The sequence below is a fragment of the Centrocercus urophasianus genome, unplaced genomic scaffold (assembly GCF_019232065.1).
Source record: "Centrocercus urophasianus isolate 14NV4802_14NV808 unplaced genomic scaffold, USGS_Curo_1.0 seq_13, whole genome shotgun sequence".
Classification (NCBI taxonomy): domain Eukaryota; kingdom Metazoa; phylum Chordata; class Aves; order Galliformes; family Phasianidae; genus Centrocercus; species Centrocercus urophasianus.
Genome location: NW_024884475.1, coordinates 52,568,005 through 52,587,214, shown reverse-complemented (window position 1 = coordinate 52,587,214; position 19,210 = coordinate 52,568,005). Strand labels below are relative to the sequence as shown.

Here is a 19,210-nt window from a genome sequence, read left to right as displayed (position 1 = left end):
TTGGGATGAACCCACCAGCTCCCTAAATGCTTAGGAGCTGGATTTTGGATTTTTTGCTCTTTTTTTCTTTTTTTCTTTTTTTTTTCCCTTTCTTGACTGCTCTTTATCTCTTTATTCTGTGTATTTGGACAAGAAAAAATCCCACAGGACTGTTTACCGACTACAAGTGAATACAGATAAATCCTTTACTCTCCTCAGCAGCTTTATAGCTGTAATATGATGCAAACAGGATTTGTTGGGCAGCAGAGGAATGACAATGCTTGTTGGCACCTGGTATAGAATCTGAGTCAGGGCTTTGAGCATCAAAGCAGTGCCCCAAGGATGAGGCCAAAATAATGAAAATTCATCTTAGCTCAGCAAGACAAGAGGGGAACTTAATTCTGCAAAGACTTAGCCCCGGATCTTCCTATGAAAGGCTTTTGTGCGGTGCTTTTGCCCAAGGGGTGTAACTCCCTGCTAACTGGTAGAGAAGTCACTGGAGCTTTTTTAGCCATCATGCTCAATGTGCAAGCACCGAGCACTGCCAAAAGCAAGCCTTGTGAGTTACCTGGGAACATCCCAGGATCATGTGAATAGAGATCTCACTGAAGCCATCCCTATGATTAACATGCCATTGTGTGGGCAGATGATACTCAGTAACCCTCGCCATCTCAGACTCGCTGCTCGTAAATGGCCTGTTGTGTCTTTTGCTTCTTACTTTTAGTTCTGAATAAAACAGCAAAATCAAAACCCGGTGTTGTTGGAGGCCCAAGAGCAGAAGGCAGTAATTGAGGTGAGGTCCCACAAGAGCAGGGTACAAGGGGAAAATCACCTCCCTCAACCTGCTGTTAATTGAAGGTCCAATTACTCAAAGTGTATGCAGATTCCTTTTTTTCTCCCTTTAGTGCAGTTTAATAAATTCACTTAATTGCCTTGAAAGATGTTAGTGTAACAATTTGCCTGCTACAGGAAAATATATTGTCTTATACTCTATAGGAAAGGTCATTTTCTTTCAGACAACTGTGATTATTTCAATATGTAGACTTCTTGCATAAGCTCAAGACCATGGTATTTTGAAACAGCAGGAAATCGTTTTCCCTGCTCACTACTTTCCACCACCACTGGCTTGCATTTAGTAACGGCGCTCTGTGCTGTATGCTCAAAGGTGCCAGAAGGAAAAGTTCAGATGTAAAAAGTTTGGACTTGCAGAGAGGGGTGCTTGCTGGACATTATCATAGCTTTTAGCGTATCATTATCATTCATTGCATTTAGTTAATGCGCTATTATTTTAGTCCCTTATTAAATCTGAAAATCAAATATCAGACTGATTGTAGCGTCTGCTGCCCAACAGGTATCTGATTAGCTTGCGTAGGGCACCCAGCAGGAGCTGCAGCAACAGCACAGATCGTTGTGGCAAGACTGCCATCTTGTGGGAAGTTCCTGCAGCGTGTACGGGAACGGTGCCTACCTGCTGCACGCCTGCAAGAAACTTCCCTTCCTCACGTTATTTTTCGTGGCGTTTTGTTAAAAGTAACATTTTCATTTCTGAAAAGACGCTACAAAAATAGTGATTTCCTTAACTAGGAACAGTGGGTAGCGTTAAATCTTCCTAATGCTGTTGTCTTGGTTCCACAAAATGTCTGAATCAGACACGAAGTATTTCCTAAATCTGACGGAATCAGGAGCTCCTTTCTCCTCCATGTGAATAGAATATAGTTGAATATTCATGCTCTCATAATTTCTCTTGATATGTAGTTTATATTTCAAGATCTGCTTTCAGCTGCAGCTTTAATAGTCTTTATTATAAAATTTCCATTTCTTGAGGTCCTTCCTATAATTGGTTAATTACTGTCCCTGGTTTGTTTCTTTTTTGTTGTTGTTTTTCTTTAAATAATTGAACTTGCATGTTACATCCATAAAGAAAATTGCTGATCATTACCAGGAGTACAATTGGGAATAAATCTCTGTTAAGGAACAAGCTGAAGTTCGGTGTTTTATGCAAATGCCTATTGTTGAAAAGATGTCTTGTGTAATCAGGAATTAAACTGACAAGTGAAGAATCATTTAATTAATGAGAATAGAGCAATCATTTAGATGGTTCATTCTATCACTGAATAAAAGAGACAAAATAGCCCTGCTTAGGGATTAGATCTGCTGCTGAAATAAAAAAAAAAAAAAAAAGCCCCAAAATGTTGTTTGGTTACTGCCTTCAGTAATTAGTATAGCAGCTTCTAAATATAAAGAAATATATACCAAATGTTTGAGATTGTACATTACATTACACTAATGTACATTAATGTTTTGTTACCTTTTAAGAATTTACACATGATTTTTGTTGATCGGAAATGCTACCTGCTGCCCCTGTGAATGTAAATACTTGGGCCCAAGTATTCCCCAAAGTCCTATTGCAGATGCAAGAGGAGTGAGTCCTGGAATTACAGTGAATTATGTCTGCAAGCAGTGTATTCCATAATGCAGATCAGCATACGAATCATGTTCACAGCCACAGAGGAATACTTTTGGTAGCAAGGGACCTCTGGAGGTCTGTAGCCCAGCCCTCTGCTTGAAGCAGGCCCGGTTAGGTCAGGTTGCTCAGGCAACCTTTGAATAGCATCAGCCATGGGATCCCACAGCTCCTCTCTTCCAGTGTTTGACCTCCCTCTTTGTAAAGCATTCTTCTTTTTATCTTGTCGGAACTGCTCATGCCCAAGCTTGTCCCTTAAAGCAGAACAAAGAGTTTTCGGTCCTTGACCAATCCTGGCCTCCTTCAGAAGCTTCAGGATGTGCAATTTCCGACAGCAGCATCCCAGACTGCTGGTGGTTTGCGTGCACTTGAATTTTTTTGCATGCTGTGTCCAATGATTGCACGAGAGATTGTTTGCCTTCCAATGTTGAAATGAAAAACAAATTTATTATGTGAAGGAAAACATTCCTTTTGTTTTATTCTTTTTAAATGTAATCACTGAATTTATTAATTTGGGCAATCAGAAGCACCCAGCTGCCACTCGAGGCACTTCTGGATGTTTGTTTAAATTTAAAAAAACCTCAGGAATTTATTGAGATTAATAAATTAACCAAACATGAAAATCTTTTAAACAAAATTTAATTTCTCAAACTGCTCATCCCACTGGAAGCCTAGCAAAAAACCTAGACCTTGCAAGCTGCCCAGCAAATCCTCAGCAGCAGGATGGTTGTGTAGGTGCAAGGACAAGTGAGTTCCACAACAAAGAAGCTTCCCCTGGAGATTTCTTGCTAGCAAATTGCATGTTCCTGGCGGCAGGATTAGTTGAAGTCATAGCTGTTTGCAGCTAAAGTGGTTCTGTTCTGCTCTCTCCAAAGCAGCAGGTAGGTAACCAGGTAATGATCAGCTTGCAATCAGGTAACACGTATCCTGTGGTACATCAAAAACTCTGTTTACTTTTTTCTCTCTTTTTTCAATTTGAAATGTCTATTCTCCAACTATTAAAATCCAAAATATAATTTTCAAGTATCTCACACACTACAGGAGTCGGTTGCTATAGTCTGCAGCAAAAGCCAGCTAAGAAAATAAAGTATATTAAATCAAACATTTTCATTCAGGGTTTAAAGAGATTTGTGCGTACTTTTGTTCATTTAGAGTATATTGTGGATATCCGTAGCTCAATCCTATACACAGTCCTAGCTGTCATTTGTGCTAGACCCAGTACCTGGGTTCTCCAGCTGCTCGGCCTTCCCAGGCACATGGAAGGATGTGAGCGCTCAGGTTATGTCCTCGTGCCTTTGCACTTTGATGCCATCTCCGCTGCCCCAGTGTAATCCCTGACTTTTTGCTTTCTCCTCAAGGATTCTGGAGCTGCAACAGAATGGTGACATGGACATACTGAAGCATAAGTGGTGGCCAAAGAATGGTCAATGTGATTTTTATTCATCTGTGGATACCAAACAGAAAGGAGGTGCCCTGGACATAAAAAGCTTTGCAGGTGTTTTCTGCATTCTCGCCGCTGGGATTGTCCTATCTTGTTTCATTGCAATGTTGGAAACGTGGTGGAATAAAAGGAAAGGCTCCCGGGTTCCATCAAAAGAGGTATTAGATCCTCCATTTCTCCTGGGAAATTTTCATGCACCGTAAACATTGTTGTCATGAATTGATAGCTTTTAGGGAAAAAGAGTCAGAGAAACTTCCTTAGCTTCCTAATTTTAAGGTAAATGCCATTCCTCAAAATCTCTTCAACTGCTCTTTCTAGAGGAGCTTTAAATAAAATAATGTATAATGATGATATATAAACATGTAACTATTTTGAGTAAAACACAATCATTACTTGTAGAATAATGTATTATTAACATCATTATTTAGCACTTTATTGCCATCAGTGAGAGTTAATCCTCACTAGCAAGTTCAAAGGTTTCTTGTTTTTTTTTTTTTTTCTTGCAAAATATATCCTCAGAGCTCAATGGCTGAGTCTCTTAAGATAGATTCTCAAAGTTTAGCCCTTTAATCAGATGTTAGCTTCTTAAATAAGCTTATCTTGATTTTTCACATCTGTTAAACTCTTGGAACTTCCACAAACTTCAGCTGTGATTATTTAATCTGAAGTACAGGGAAGCAAGAGTAATTTAGATTTTTCAGATTCAGGCCAGCCTTATTTCTGAAATCTATTACAGACTTTTTTTAAGACAGTTCTAGACAGAGTGAGGGAAATATGTCATCTTATACCAGAGATGAGTTTGGTTCTGTACCTTCCCAAGTTAATCCACTTGTCCCTTTGCCAGCCATCTGAGCCTTATACAGTGTTAAAAAAAATTCCTTAAGTCTTTTAGCTCTACAAACCACTAGAAAAAACATCAGGAATATTAAAAGTTATTAAAGTACACTTGGCAGATGTGCCCAAAGATGAACCTAAATATGAGCTATATAATATGGCACTATCAGTTATGCCTGTTCTGTGTAGCTTAGACTTATGTTGTGGGGTATTGCTGTTAATTTGTGTTCAGTGGTCTCACCTTCTCTGCAATTTCTCCTTTGTGTTTATTCCTGCTAATCTAATGCTGTGTAATCAGGTAGGATTAATTACATTACCTAATTAGACAGCATTGACACTGATGTTAGAATACTTATTATCTTTTCTTGCCTGTTTTAATTCCCAAGCTTTTTTTGTTAATGATCTGGACCAGACCATTATTAAAAGCGAAAAAAAATCTCTAGTCTTTAATTGGCTTTCTCAGGACTGGGAACTGTCTAGTTTCAACTGATGAAATTAAAAAAAAAAAAAAAAAAAAAAAAAAAAATTTACAAGCTTGCTGTTTACCCAGACCCTTAGAACATCATACTTCATATTTACTTGGTACAAAACATAAAAATTAATATCAAAGGGAAAAAAAAAAAACCAGCCCAGCTACTTTATATAACTATAAAACTTCCCATTTCAACTTTCAAACACATAAATTTTAATGTGTATTTTCCATAAATTGTATAATTTGGCCTCCTTTATCTTTTTGCATGTATTCATCAGCTTAGCATTTAAAATTGTATCTCAAAGCTCCGTTGAAAAGCTTGGCTCAAAACTGAGTTTAACATGGACAAATGTGCTGAATATCCCCACTGTCCTGGATGTGGGGATCATTCAGCAAAGAAATACATCTTAACTAACTTTCTTAAAATTCATTTTAGCTTCCATGAAATCCATTGGCTCTTCCAGGCCACTAGTCCCGAATCGGGGGTCAGATTGGGCCAATTTGTGGTCAGCAAGCCAACCCTTTTTCCTGGTGGCTGCCATCTGGTGCTCAGAATGCAAGCATTTATACTGAAAAAAATTGTCTTATGGTTACGAAGATTACATTTCAGTCACGTACCAGAAGTAACCCATTCAATGATGTCTGCCTGAGTCTGCAGACAGCCTTAAACAGTAGCTCTGAGAGAAGTATGAACTGCCCCAGTAATCTCAATGGGATGTTGACTCTGAAGCCTGATGATAATTTAAATGTGAAAACTGCTGCATATTTCACTACTGATCACACAAGAGAGAAGAGGAAAGATCATATTATGGAGATGTGCACAATCTTACTGTGAGTGGGTCTCATTTTGGTGTATCAATTGGGTGGAGATTGGGTTGCGGGCTAAAGCATGGGAGAATATCACCGCTTTATTATATTTTTACTGGTCTGACTCTAGCCCCAAATGCATCTGAGAGAATGAAGAATATTCTGGATAACTTATAGAGGCTCAGAAATACTGAAATTCAGATTGGCATTTGAAATTACAAGGTGTTCATATGTTTTTCAAAACTACAGGAAAAAAAAAAAAAAAAAAAAAAAAAAAAGAATTAGGACTGTCCTTTAGAGATATAGTCATGATTTGCACGTGCTAAAGGAGCCTCTGTATATATTTTTAGATGCCAATGTGGCCCCAGTTCTTCTGCATCCACATGCAGCTCCAAATACTTTAAAGGAGAGCGTTTGGTGAATGCGTTTGGTTTTGGTGTCACCTGTGTGGTTGTTATGTGCATCCATGTCTGTGTTCACATGTGAATAAACTACAGACAGAAAGCTAAGTCCAAGAAATGAGCACTGCTTTTATTCCCCTCCCATGATGAGCTCACCTACAAAGCCCCTGTGGTCAGCTTGGTTTCCTCTGGCAGAATCCTGATGCCCTTTTCCCTGCCCTTTATCCTGCAGTTTGTCTCACTTGTCCCCTGTCTCAGAAGGGAGCTGCTCCCTCAGTCTCACTTGAGTTGGGCTTTTTATTCAGTGTGGTACTGGTGCAAATATTTCGTGATCCTTTTTGTTAAGAAGATAAACTCCTGCAGTTTGTTCTAGGTGGAATTTTCAGAGTGCTTGACTTCATTCCTAGACAAAGGAGGGACCTAAAGCCCATTCTGTATACTAGGAGTTTTGCCATTGATTCAATGAGCTCTGGATCAAGCCAGTCATTGAATTGCAGTAATCGAGTCTGGAAGCCATCAGAGCACATCTATCGGCCGCCTTATTGCCCTCTGTGAGGTCCTAGAGTGTGAGATATTTCTAGTGGCCTGGAAGAGCCAGTAGATTTCACAGAGATTAAGGTAAATGTTAAGGTTAGTTGGAACTGATTTTTGTTCTGAATGAGCTGTGCTGACTAGACTTGAGAGAATACATTCGTTTATACATGTATACATAATGCTGCTTTGCATTAAGATTTGCAGTTCAGTAGAAATAAATATGTACAATATAGGTGATTTATTGGGTCACACTGGACATTTTTTTTTTTTTAAATTCCCATGCATTTAAAATCTCAATTATAACAAAGAAGCCTCTCTAATGGAGTTCACTGGGTTTAAGAAGGAAAAAGGACAGAGGTAAGAGGAGCGATGCTTTGTTATAATAAATCCTCCAGGCTGCCTTCTCACTCAACAGCAGCATAATTCCAACTGAATCTATGGAATTGCTTCTTTGTAGGTAAGGAGAGAATTAATCCCTCTTTTGGCATCACAATTTAAAATCATCTGATGTACTCCTTCCTGTGTGATGTTAATGAGATGCCAGTGTTTGGATTTGGGCTTGGAAGCTCAGTTTTTCTGTATTATAAAAGCAAAAATAAACCTGAGAAGATTTTGGCACATCCTTAAGCCCTGAGAGAACGAACGCCGATGAAGAAGCAGTCTGGCCCCTCAGAGACCCCCATTTTGTCATTCAAATTTAGTCATCATTGCTGCATTTAAGGACTGGCATCACCCCAGACATTTGAGATGATGCTCTGTCTTCATTGTATGAAGAAAACCTATCAGTAGTCCTTGGAATTCTGTCATATAGACACAGGGTTTGAAGGCAGATGTGGAAAAGGGTCTGCATGAGTTTGTTTTAGTTCATCCAGCTTCAGGAGGTGGGGATGTTTGCTAGTGATGCTTAGAGCTACCCACAGCTAAGAGGAAGCTTTAGTAAGTGTGTATTTTGTTTACCAAGCAGTTCTGATTGCACTGTAGAGCTTCAATCCTGCAAAAAAACATGGTGGTGGTGGTGAGTGGTACATCTTGTTCTTCTCCTTCCCCAGGATGACAAGGAAATTGACCTGGAACACCTCCACAGGCGCGTGAACAGTCTCTGCACAGATGATGACAGTCCCCATAAACAGTTTTCCACATCGTCGATTGACTTGACCCCTCTGGACATTGACACTTTGCCCACCCGTCAAGCACTGGAGCAAATCAGTGACTTCAGAAACACTCACATCACCACAACAACCTTCATACCAGAACAGATCCAGACGCTGAGCCGCACGCTGTCTGCCAAAGCTGCTTCTGGCTTCTCCTTCGGCAGCGTACCCGAGCACCGAACTGGCCCTTTTAGGCACAGGGCACCAAACGGAGGGTTTTTCAGAAGCCCCATCAAAACAATGTCATCTATCCCTTACCAACCAACTCCAACTCTGGGGCTGAACCTCGGCAGTGACCCAGACCGAGGCACCTCCATATGAGCATCAGACCGAATTTCTTCACTGTTTCTTTTCTAGGACTCCCTTTGCAAGGAGCGGCTGTAATGTTGTGGGACTAACATGGATGTAACCTTTTTCTTTTCTTTTGTTTTTGTTTTTAAAATTTGATTTTTTATTTTTCTTTATTTAAGGAAAGAATCAGGATTCTTAGTAACAACTCTTCCTCTTCTCAGCTTTCTCAGTCTGGTCTCCTCTTTCCTTTCTCTCTTTATTCTCTTTACTACTCAAGTCACTTATTCTTTCATTTATCACCGCGTTAGGTTTTGGTTACTTCAGGCTTTTCATATACTTAAATATAGAAAATGTGTAGTGATTAATGCATAAGAAAACCCTGAGGATTACTTTACAGAAGGGCATTGGCTCCTCCTCCCCAACTGCCTTTTTTTACTATACTTGCAATAACTTAAATCCTTTACATCTATTCTGCTGCGTGTGGTCAGCGCTCCACTGCTGTGTGTCCTTTTAACTGTGGACCAAAGGCAAACCCTGCAGTTTAAAAGATAGAAAGGGAAAAGAAAAAAAAGAAAAAGAAAAAAAAAAAAAAGGAAAAATGGATAAAAAAGAAAAAAAAAAAAAAAAAGCAAAATAAATGAAGTTGAAAGACCATTCAGGCCCCATTATATGAGAATGCAATTTTGTAGGATTACAAGAAGCCATTACTATGCCAGTAAAGACTACAGTTAAATCTACTTTTGCACTGCAACAGTGCATATGACCTTTATGTGATTGTACAGTGTTAAAAGTTTTTCTTATGTACAGTAAACTATATCATATGGCAGAAGCCTCTGTTGTGTTAAATAAATTAGTATCTCATACATATATATATACATATATACACACAAGTATGTATATATATATACATGTATATATAGCTATAAAATGGCAGCCGTTGCTACTGCAATTCATTTAATAAAGCTTTAGTAAAATGTGTTGTATACAGGAAAGATGTACAGTGCAGGGGTCTTTTCATTTAGAAAAGACGGGTCGCTTTTAATGTTATTCTGACTTGCATTGTTTGCCAACAGAGCATATTTTATACTTTTTTATTAGAACATCCAGGACAATTTGAAGTTTGTACCTAGATGTAACTCATTCAATTAGGTTTTGCATTGGCTGTTGAGCATTCTATATGGCTAACCTTGATAATTTTACTTTTAATTAATTAGACAGATGGAACACTCTCTTAGGTATACCATGCTCATGAGCAACTAATATAGCTCTAGAGAAGTTTAAACATAGATCAAAGGTTAATAAATTATTTTCCAAATCGGTACAGCTGATCAATACGATAATGGTGTTTGTGGAGCAAAAGCCCTTGAGAATTACTGATGTGGCCTTAATTATTATCACATATTGCTCGAAGGGGAAAACAGTATATGAACCGGCGCTCATTTTAACCCTTTATACGTTAAGTTAGATTTAGAGGAGCTACATACTTTATATATTAGTGCCAACTGTGTAGAACAAGAGAAAGAACAGCAGTGAGAGCAGAACCAGTGCCCGTTTTGGCACCAGCTTTTTAAAGTAACGCTGTTACCTGTTAGAAATGTAGGAAGAGCTTTCAATTTGTAATCCTTAAAGCTAAAGTTGAGGCTAAGTAGAAAGCAAGCAGTTTATCCCGTGAGGTTTTTTGGTTTGGTTATGTTTTTAATGCAACCATACACTTATTTTAATCTAACTCATTCTTTGGCTAGGATTAATAGGAATCAACCTCTGTGATTTGCTTTAGGATAAATTAAAAGGTATATTCTTCAGACCTATTCTATTTTGATGCTAATTCTGTTCTGGGGGAGCATCTTGTACTGTCACTGTTTTTTGTACTAAATCTTCAAATATTGTCTACTGTGTAAGGCAGAACAAATTCTTATCGTGCAAAAGGCCATTTTGTTTTCGGGATAGCAAGTGTCTAAAAGCATGCACAACTTGCTTCTCCCTTGTAACATTCATGAACTCATCCACACTTCTGAGAAAAAAAAAAAGATAAAAAAAATTAATTTCTTTCCAACAAGCTATGTAGGGACATACCAGATGTTGCAGTGATTTTAGCTATTAAAAAAGAAATCTGTTAACCATGTACAATATTTAAAATAGGCCTATTTTGATGTGTTGCCTATTATACAGATACACAAAACACTTTTTGGAGGCCTCAGTTAAAAGTGGCAGAGCTTTCTGTGTATAATTTGTCTAAATAATTTGTCTAATAAAATTGTTTTCTAAACTTGCGTTTCCTCCTGCTTAAACGATGGGCACTGTGAGATTTTCCTTTGGTAGCAGGTGTCCACTTCTCACTGTTTTTGCTACACCAGGGGAGAAGGTGTTTCAGTCTTATTTTATAGTTTCAAAAGAAAAATAAGATATACATACATTGGAAGGAGACCTCAATTCAGCGCTACATTAAAAAATAATGATAATAATCTGAGTCCAGATAACTTATAAATCTGAAGGAAATGACTGAAAATGACTTGAGGATAAAAGGTGCTTACAGGCTACTGCCAATAGGCATGTGTGTCAATGGGCACTAAATGCCCAGCAACAGGATGCTAGAGAGTATTACTATAGGTGGGGGTTCCTGTAGTCCCAAAAATGCTTGCATGATCAGAGTCCTACTTCCAGGTTATTCTTGAGCTGTAAAGCCAACATGATGGCATGAGAAGTGCTGTACTCCCGGCCTTGACAAATCATTCACTTTACATTTAAAGTGAGTATTACCTCTGTCACTTATCCTCCCAAACACACCTATCCAGAGCTGGGTATCTTAAGAGACATAACCTATTTCCTCTTCATAAGAAGCTAATTTAATTCTATGTGACATTTCTCCTCCCTGTCTTTAAATAAAAGCCAGTGAGGTAGAAGTACTGTATTAACGACTATCAAGCATTTGTGCTGTGATAGGGCTGCTGAAATTACAAGCCAGCTGCACACAAAGATGAGTTGTTTGCCTGGTGATTCAGATCATACACCCATTCTGAAGTATCATCTACAAGTGAAAAAGTGAGCAGTGGCACGAATTAAATTAAACTGGTTTCAAAGATTTGCTTGGTCAGACGGGTCTACTGACTGATGGTGAAATACCCGAGACAGAAAAAAATTGTCCTGCTGCAGCAAACAGGTGAGTGATTATAGCTGTCAGTGATCTGGCAACAGCATGGCCAGAGCTGTAGTATCGTGCAATTTCCTCCTGTCTTATCAAAACAAAGTGCTGGTACAATTTCCCTCAATATATCAGGTTTCTAAGATGTATTTTCTCTTTCCACGCTAATGTGGGATGCTGCAAACTGATGAGGATGTAAGGGTGCCTTTTTCTGCTAGCACACCCACTGCAGCGGGGTCAGAAAGCATGCTGGAGCTTAGTACCCTGGGTACGTTTGATTTCACAAACCTGCGCAAAGGTGATGGGATGAAAAGCAAAGCAGTTTCCCATGTGCACACTTGTGGTTGTAAGAGATGAAAAAATAGTCTCCTAAACAAAAGCAGTGTTGTACCAGCACACTCCCTTGGTCCAGAGACATGTGTTTCGTCTTTGTTCTGTGGAGCTGTTTTGAAATAAATGTCAAAATCAAGTATCTGCTCCCAAGAATGAGTCCTAGATACTTTTTTGTGTTAAGTACTGGGATATGAATGCATGCATTCATACTTCACATCAAGACCAGGAAGCAACAGCAAACTCATCACCATCATACCCTGCCACTCGTGTCTCATACATAACACTGTGTGTAAAGTCAGAAATCAAAGCCTCCCAAGGCAGACTTGTGAGGGCAAAATGTTTCATGGCCTAGTTAATTCCTAACCAAAAGCAATTCCTCCAAAAAGCAAGTCCCTAGGTTGATGCAAAAGTGTGGTGGCCTGCCAAAATTAATTAATTAATTAATTACCTAAAAAAAAACAACTAATTTTGATAGATTTGATAGTCTTGTAAATGAAGTTGCTTTTTATTTTGGCATTCCACAGCAATCCTTTATTCTACTGGTGCATCATCTGTTTGGAGCAAGGAATATTGCCGCTATCAGCCTTTGTAAGGCTAACCACTTCCTTCACCCTCCTCAGCAAAACAAAATAAATAAAAATAAAATGGAGGTGTGAGGGCAGTCACTGAGCTCTCCAAGTAATCACACAGCTGTAGGTGTTTGCTTCAATTCTTCCCCTGAGTCATACTGCAGCTAACATGGCAGCAGAATAACACTGCTGGTAGTTCAGGCTTAGCCTCCTCCTATGTGGAATAGGGAAGTTTGCTCTTGCAGCTCTCTGTTTTGCATTTCATTCCTCCAGGTGAGTGCTTTGCAGCTGGGAAACTGCTTCAACTTCCTACTCCTTGCTTCCTTCTACATACAGGAAACTGAGCAGCAATAGAAGTTCAAGTGGGTGAGGTCTCAGGGATGCTGCTCACCCCCCAGATTTGATTGCCAAGGCGTGATCCTGAGGCAGCCAGAAGATGCTGCAAGTGCTTCATCTAGAAGCATAGCAGGGAGGTAGCAAATGTTCTGGGCTTGTTGGAAATTAAATAAAAAAGAGGAAGTGGGCAACTCAATGAGCATGTCATAGTCCTGCTGCTGTAAGTAAACTTGTATTTCTCACCTGCTCAAGTGTTTCTTGTAATGCACTGTGGAGAGGTCTTAAATATTGGTTTTGAATACTCCCTGTGTATTTCTCTTGGTGGATCACAATAGGAGCAATCCCTGTTGATCCATGTCCTTACTAATTAATTCTCTTAACTGTGGGAGAGAGCAAGTAAGCACTGTGGTTAAAGCTCATAGTGTACCACTCGCTATTCTTACACTCTGAAGGAAAAGCGTCTGTGGTGTGGCAGCAACCACAACAAGAAACATGTAGGGTAGCAAGAAAATATGCTGCTCTGTTGAACAATGCTTTGGCAACACCAAGTGGTTTGTCTCGTTCTAGCTTTTACAGATCTGAGCTCCGTCTGTGTAAGCTCTGCTGTTGCTTGGATCTCTGCAGATTTAAGGGATGGCAGGTGATGCTTTCTTCTTATTTCTCTTGACTCTTTGCCTCAAAGAACAAATAAGGTTCCCTAAAATACTTCATATGACCCCCTCAAAAATCCTGCCATGCTATCATAGAATCATAAAATTGAGTTGGAAAGGACCCTTAGAGGTCACCTAATCCTACTGCTCTGCAAATGAAACTCCTTTTCAGTGCTAAAGGTACAGTTATATAGGACATGGGGCTTTGTTTTTCCTCCACCGAGATGATGGGGCAAAAGAAGAGGTTATGAACTTGGAAATACGACTTCAGAAGAGGAAATTGATTGATGCAACCTTCATTTTAAAGACTCACTGTGCCATCTAACAAATGCAGGCCTTGTCACATCAGTGTTAAGACTGCTAGAGTGGATTATAGAAAACTGATTCCATTAGTATTTTTAAACACTTATTCCGTAAGTTTTGACACATAGAAACAGCTTTCCATCTAAAACCCACAGGTGGCAGGTTATTTTCTGCAGTATATAGTTGCTTGCTGAGGTGGTTATGAAGCGTAAATAGAAACTGATCTGGAGTACATAGACAAATTCCTGTTTCATAGGCTAGAGCTGTATGAGAAAACAGATAGGACGGCTCTTTTGCATACATGTCACCTACACCTTAACAAGGGAGTGGTAGCCACTCAGCATGCCCCACCCTCCCCCCAAAAAAGGGAATGAAGGGGATAAATCCTAGCACAAAAGCAGCGCCTGACAGAAGGGGCTAAATCTGCATGTCTTGCTCTCTTAACAGTAAATCCAAGCCAGGCTGTCTCAAGAACATCTGCCTCAGCTAAGCATGTTTACCAAGGCAACTCCTTACAGCTGCTAATGGCCCAGTGCATGGGGCTGGCCAAGTGCAACCTGAGAGCTCGCCCAATCTTGCCACTGCTCCGCAGCCCTTATCTCTAATATGCCTCCACCACTTCCCTGGGCAGTTCCAGTGCCTCATCACCCTATCCGTGAGGACGTTCATTCTGACATCCAGTTTAAACCTCCCCTGGTGGTGCAACCTGGGGCCATTTCCTTGTGTCTTTGTCGCTTGACACCGGAGAAAAGAGACCTATAACCTCCTGCCAAGTAGTTGTAGAGAGTGATGAGGTTTCTCAGCCACCTGAAGACTAAACAGCCCCGGTTCCCTTAGCTGCTCCTCATAACGCTTCTTTACACCCTGCACCAGCTGCACTGCCCTTCTCTCAGCACATCCCAGCTGAGCACACTTCTCGAGGTCTCGGCGCCTGCTCAAAACCGTGAGAAAGCTCAGCCCTCCGCGGCGCGGGCTGCGAGCCGAGAGCCGGAGGCTGCAACTCCCGCTGCCGCCCAGCTGGTGGCGCTGCGGCACCGCCCGGAGAGGAGGGCCGGGAGCGAGGCCGCTCACCCGCCGGGCGGTGCCGTGAGCGGCGGCCGCCGTCGCGGGGCGCGGAGCCGTGCGCGGGCGCGGTGGCCCCGGCGGTGGCGGGCGGCGGCTGCGGAGCCCATTTCCAGGGAGACGGGGCGACCCGCGCCGCTATGCAGACGGGATAATGGCGGGGGCCAGCGCCGTGTCACCTCTTGTGTGCGCTTTCCAAAGAGGAGCCCAAGCGTGGCGAATGGGACACAGACCGCCATTGTGCCGGGGACACTTTAATAACCCACACCTACAATATCCAACCTGTTGTTCGCAGAGGGACGGCCCTGCCACGCACAACCCACCCGAGGGGTGCGGGGGGGACGCGGAGCTGGCGGCGGAGGGTGGCACGCCGTGTGCTGGCCCCGAGCCCCTCGTTGCCGTTCCATGGGTGAAATGGGGGCACAAAGCTTTGCTGCGGTTGCTGCAGGGTGCGAGGGGCCATGCGTGGCTCAGCTGACAGGCACGGAGGTGGCAAGTGTTAATATGGCGGTGCCAGCTGTCTGTTGTGTGGCTGCAGTGACACAGCTAGGGTGGCAAAATGGGCTGCTTGAGGGCAACTGCCTCTGGCCTTGACGTGGGTCTCACAGATGGGATATAAGGGAATCCTGTCCTCATGGAAACTCCTAAACCTTTTAGCAAGTTCAAAGCATCCTGGAAAATAACAGTGCTTATGAACTCTATCGCAGGTTCTCCTCCAGCTGCGGAACAAACAGAACTGCAGCTCCAGGCTATGTCAGAGGCAGGGCTCACTACTGAGAGGGCCTTGCAAGTCTGCCAGTCCAGGAGGTATTCATCCTGCCCCTGTACTCGGCACTGGTGAGGCCTCATCTCAAGTACTGTGTTCAGTTTTGGGCACCTCAGTACAGAAAGGACATTGAGGTGCTGGAGCAGATCCAGAGGAGGCCAACAAGGCTTGTGAAGGGCTTGGAGAATATGCCCTGTAAGGAGAGACTGAAGGAACTGGAGCTGTTTGGTCTGGAGGAAAGGAGGCTGACAGGAGACCTTATTGCTCTTTTCCAATACCTGAAAGGTGCTTATAGCAGAGCAGGGCTGGTCTCTTCTCACTAGTGACAGGTGACAGGACAAGGGGAAATGGCCATAAACCTACCCTACCAGGGTAGGTTTAGGTTGGATATTAGGAAACACTTCTTTACAGAAAGGGTTGTTAAGCACTGGAATGGGCTCGATGATCTTTAAGGTCTTTTCCAACCTGAGAAATTCTATGATTCTGTAATTCTACAGGACTGCCACTGAGCATCCCCAAGCACAGCGATGCATTGCAAGCACTGCAAGCAGTGCTCTGCTGAAGCTTGCATTGTGGCAGTTGTCAGACTGGGCACATAGTTAAAAAAAATAATTCTGCTTCTACTTCACTAACAAGTATTTAAACATTAAATCCTAAGATTCAGGGTATCCAACTTCAAGCAGCAGCAGACAGATGAAGATGTATTCAAAGCAGCTGGTTTTCACAGCCGTTCATCCCAGTGGCTTCTAAATGTTGCATGGAGCTGTGTGGCAACGGAAGCTGGTTATCCCTGGCAGCCTTTTTGCTGTCAGGAGTTACACAGAGTTGGCAGAGGGTTTCCTGTGGATGGAGAGGTTGGTTTTTCTTGGCTGACAGGTGTTTCCTTCTTGGGTAAATACTCTGCAACCTGGGGGTTGATGTGAGGTGTTGATCAGCAGCCACTTGTGTCCACTCTCTTCCTTTCGTCCCCTACAGGGACTCCAAATGCATAGTCCCTGCATTTTAGGAACCTTAGGGGGATCTGCTTTCCTTAGGAGATCTGTAAAGGCTGGCATTTCCACATCTAAGAAACCTCCATCCGTTTTGGCAGAAGTAGACCCATGGCTACTGAGTGCTGAGGCAATGCTGAAAGTGCCTCAAAGTGGGATCCTGTGTATAAGGTCCTGTATGACTCAAGCAGAGCCTCCCATTCCCAGGGCACTGCTCTGGTAATGTTGCTGATGAGAGGAAGTGTACAGACTGTTTAAGATGTGAGATTCTTCCTTTCTTCCTCTTGTTGACATGTTTATATAGCATGCAGTGCCTTAATCAGGAGACAGTTTGTTGATGCTTATTTCAAGCAACAGGGGTAATGAACTTGTGGGTTATGTGTATGATCACATCCAGGCCCAGCAAAGTTGTTGCTGCTGCACAGGGCAAGCAAACTAAATCTGGAATAAGATCACTGGTAAAGAGGTGAGTAAACTGAGAATGGCAGAGGTGTAAAGCTTGTGACACAAAAATCCCATGGGTCTGATACTAGTGCTTGTATTGCATTAAGGCTTCTTTTTTATTAACTGAAAGGAAAAGGTTCCAATTCTGTACAGGGAGTAATTGTGTGTCATGAATGCTTCTTCCAGTGCTTAGTTCTGGGATGTATGCAGTAACACAGACCCTAATCCAGCTAATGCCAGGTCTCTGGGTCACAGTTGCTGCCAGGTGCACCAACCAAGCAGCTGCAGCCCTCTGCATCTCTGTGGCCAGGAGGAAATGGCTCACTTCCTTCCAAACCTTCTAGGGCAGCAGCCCGCAAAACCCCAGGCTGATGGCTCTTCGTGGTTGGTTTTGCTGGCTTTCTGAAGGGCTGATGCTGAGTGACTCCCAGCCAAGTGCCCCAGCGATCAGACGCTGCAAGGACTGAGAGCATCAAGCAGTTGCAGAGGAAACGTCTTGCTGAGCAGTTTTAACACAGAATACTTTTTAAAACAGTAACTGAAAGAAAATTATTAGTCACACTTCCATGAATATAAGGCTTTTTGTTTGTAAAACATTAGCATAAGTTCTTAGCAAAAGCTGCAGCAACATAACTAAAGGAGCAGAGCAGGCATAGGTATAGGTTCTATAGACAAGATTTCCACACAGATGAGGAAGCTGAATTCATTATGCCCCACAATGGCCCCAGGAGGTAGCGAGTGTTGTTGCACTGATGCTGTGCACATCTCTTGGAGGCAGTGCGAGTACATGCACAAGAACCAACTGTGCGTAGCAGAAACTGTCAGCAGGATGAGGCCCAGAGTGTGGGTCTGCACTGGATCTTTGTGGGACCAGGAAAAGGGAATTACTTTGATGGGCCCCCAGATACTCAAAGTGGATGAGATGAGACAGATGTGATGACCTACCCACCCAGGAAGGTCACCTTGCAGCACTGGGGCATGTCCATGTCCCAGGGTGGTCGTGCTGCCCACAGGTTGGACAGGGCAGCCTTCAAAGCTGCTGGAGGCTGCCGCAGTGGGCACCTGGGTTTTGTGTTCCTTGCATTCGTCACTTCCGATGTAAAACACTTTTGAAAGTAAAGCATCACCACTAATCATAGCAGGAGCCTTAGGAAAGACTGTTCTCGGGCCCTGCTTCGATCCCACGTGCTCTGAGATAAATGAGTGGTGTTGTCGGGTGGATGATGTGCTTGGTGGTGCAGTCACTGAGGACACGGGGCTGGCACTGGCCTTGCCCATCCACTGCAGCTCTGTACAAGTCCGGGTCTGTGCTGCCGGGATGGGCTCTGCCGTGCCAGAGCTGCAGAGCCGTGCAGGCTGAGGGAAGGAAATGCGCAGAGAAAATAGGGCAAGGGAGGAACGGGATACTTCCTAATCTGCGGCGACGCCTGCCGCGCTGACCGCAGATCCTGAAGCGAGATTGAATGAGTAATCGGGGCGTCGAGCACAATTAAGCCGAGGGCTGACCCATGCGTGCTTAGTGTGCTTTGAGAACGGCCCTGGCTGTAACGATAGAGGAGGCTTTTTGCGCGTCTTCTCTTGTCCCCCTCCTTCTACCCACCCCCCGTCTGTAACCCATTTCTCCGTGACACCGCTGCGTGCTGACCCCGCGCCGCTGCCTCGGCCCGAACTCGGCCGGGGGGAGTGGAGGAAATCTGCATAAAGATACGGTGCCGCGTCCAGTTCGTGCGGCTCTGAAAGCTTTGACACTTTGAGAGAGAGGGCAGCTTCATTTCCACGGCTCCCGCATTCCTGCTATTGTACAGTAAGAGCTGCAGAGCGGTGTGCTTGTGTTTCCGACTCCCGTGAAGTTCCCTCTGCGCAGGGCGTGCCTCGAACAGCTTCAAAAGAACCAACTCCTACAAAAGGAAAAAAGAAACTCAAGTAGGCTTGAACATACAAAGAGAGGAGAAAGGAGAGAGAAAAGGGCCGGGAGGCGCTGAATGCAGAATGAGCTCAGCCGGCCCCAGGAGTTCTCCATCCCTTACATTTATCTTATTCTGGGGGAGCATCGGCGAGCGCGCACCGCCCCGCGCCTTTGGCTTTGGCACTGAGCGTGCGATGCGGAGAGCGGCGGCCTCCAAAGCAGTATTTCCCCCCCCCCCCCCGGTTTGAGCGGCGCTGAACGTGGAACCGGCTCCGCGTGCCCGTATCCAGGCGCAATGCAGCGGCTCGGGCGGCACTCAGGTGCACGCGGAGGGACGGG

The 19,210-nt window shown here is 43.1% G+C and overlaps 1 protein-coding gene across 2 annotated transcripts in view; it reads left to right on the top strand.

Moving 5' to 3' along the window:
- Nucleotides 1–10,577, top strand: part of GRID2 (glutamate ionotropic receptor delta type subunit 2) — a 685,769-nt gene extending 675,192 nt beyond the window's left edge. For both annotated transcript variants that reach the window (XM_042812758.1, XM_042812757.1), the window contains 2 exons: nucleotides 3,802–4,042; nucleotides 7,982–10,577. In XM_042812758.1, coding sequence (XP_042668692.1) covers nucleotides 3,802–4,042; nucleotides 7,982–8,404 — 664 coding nt within the window. In that variant the 3' untranslated portion in view covers nucleotides 8,405–10,577. The remainder of the gene's footprint in view (nucleotides 1–3,801; nucleotides 4,043–7,981) is intronic.
- Nucleotides 10,578–19,210: the final 8,633 nt, after the last annotated feature.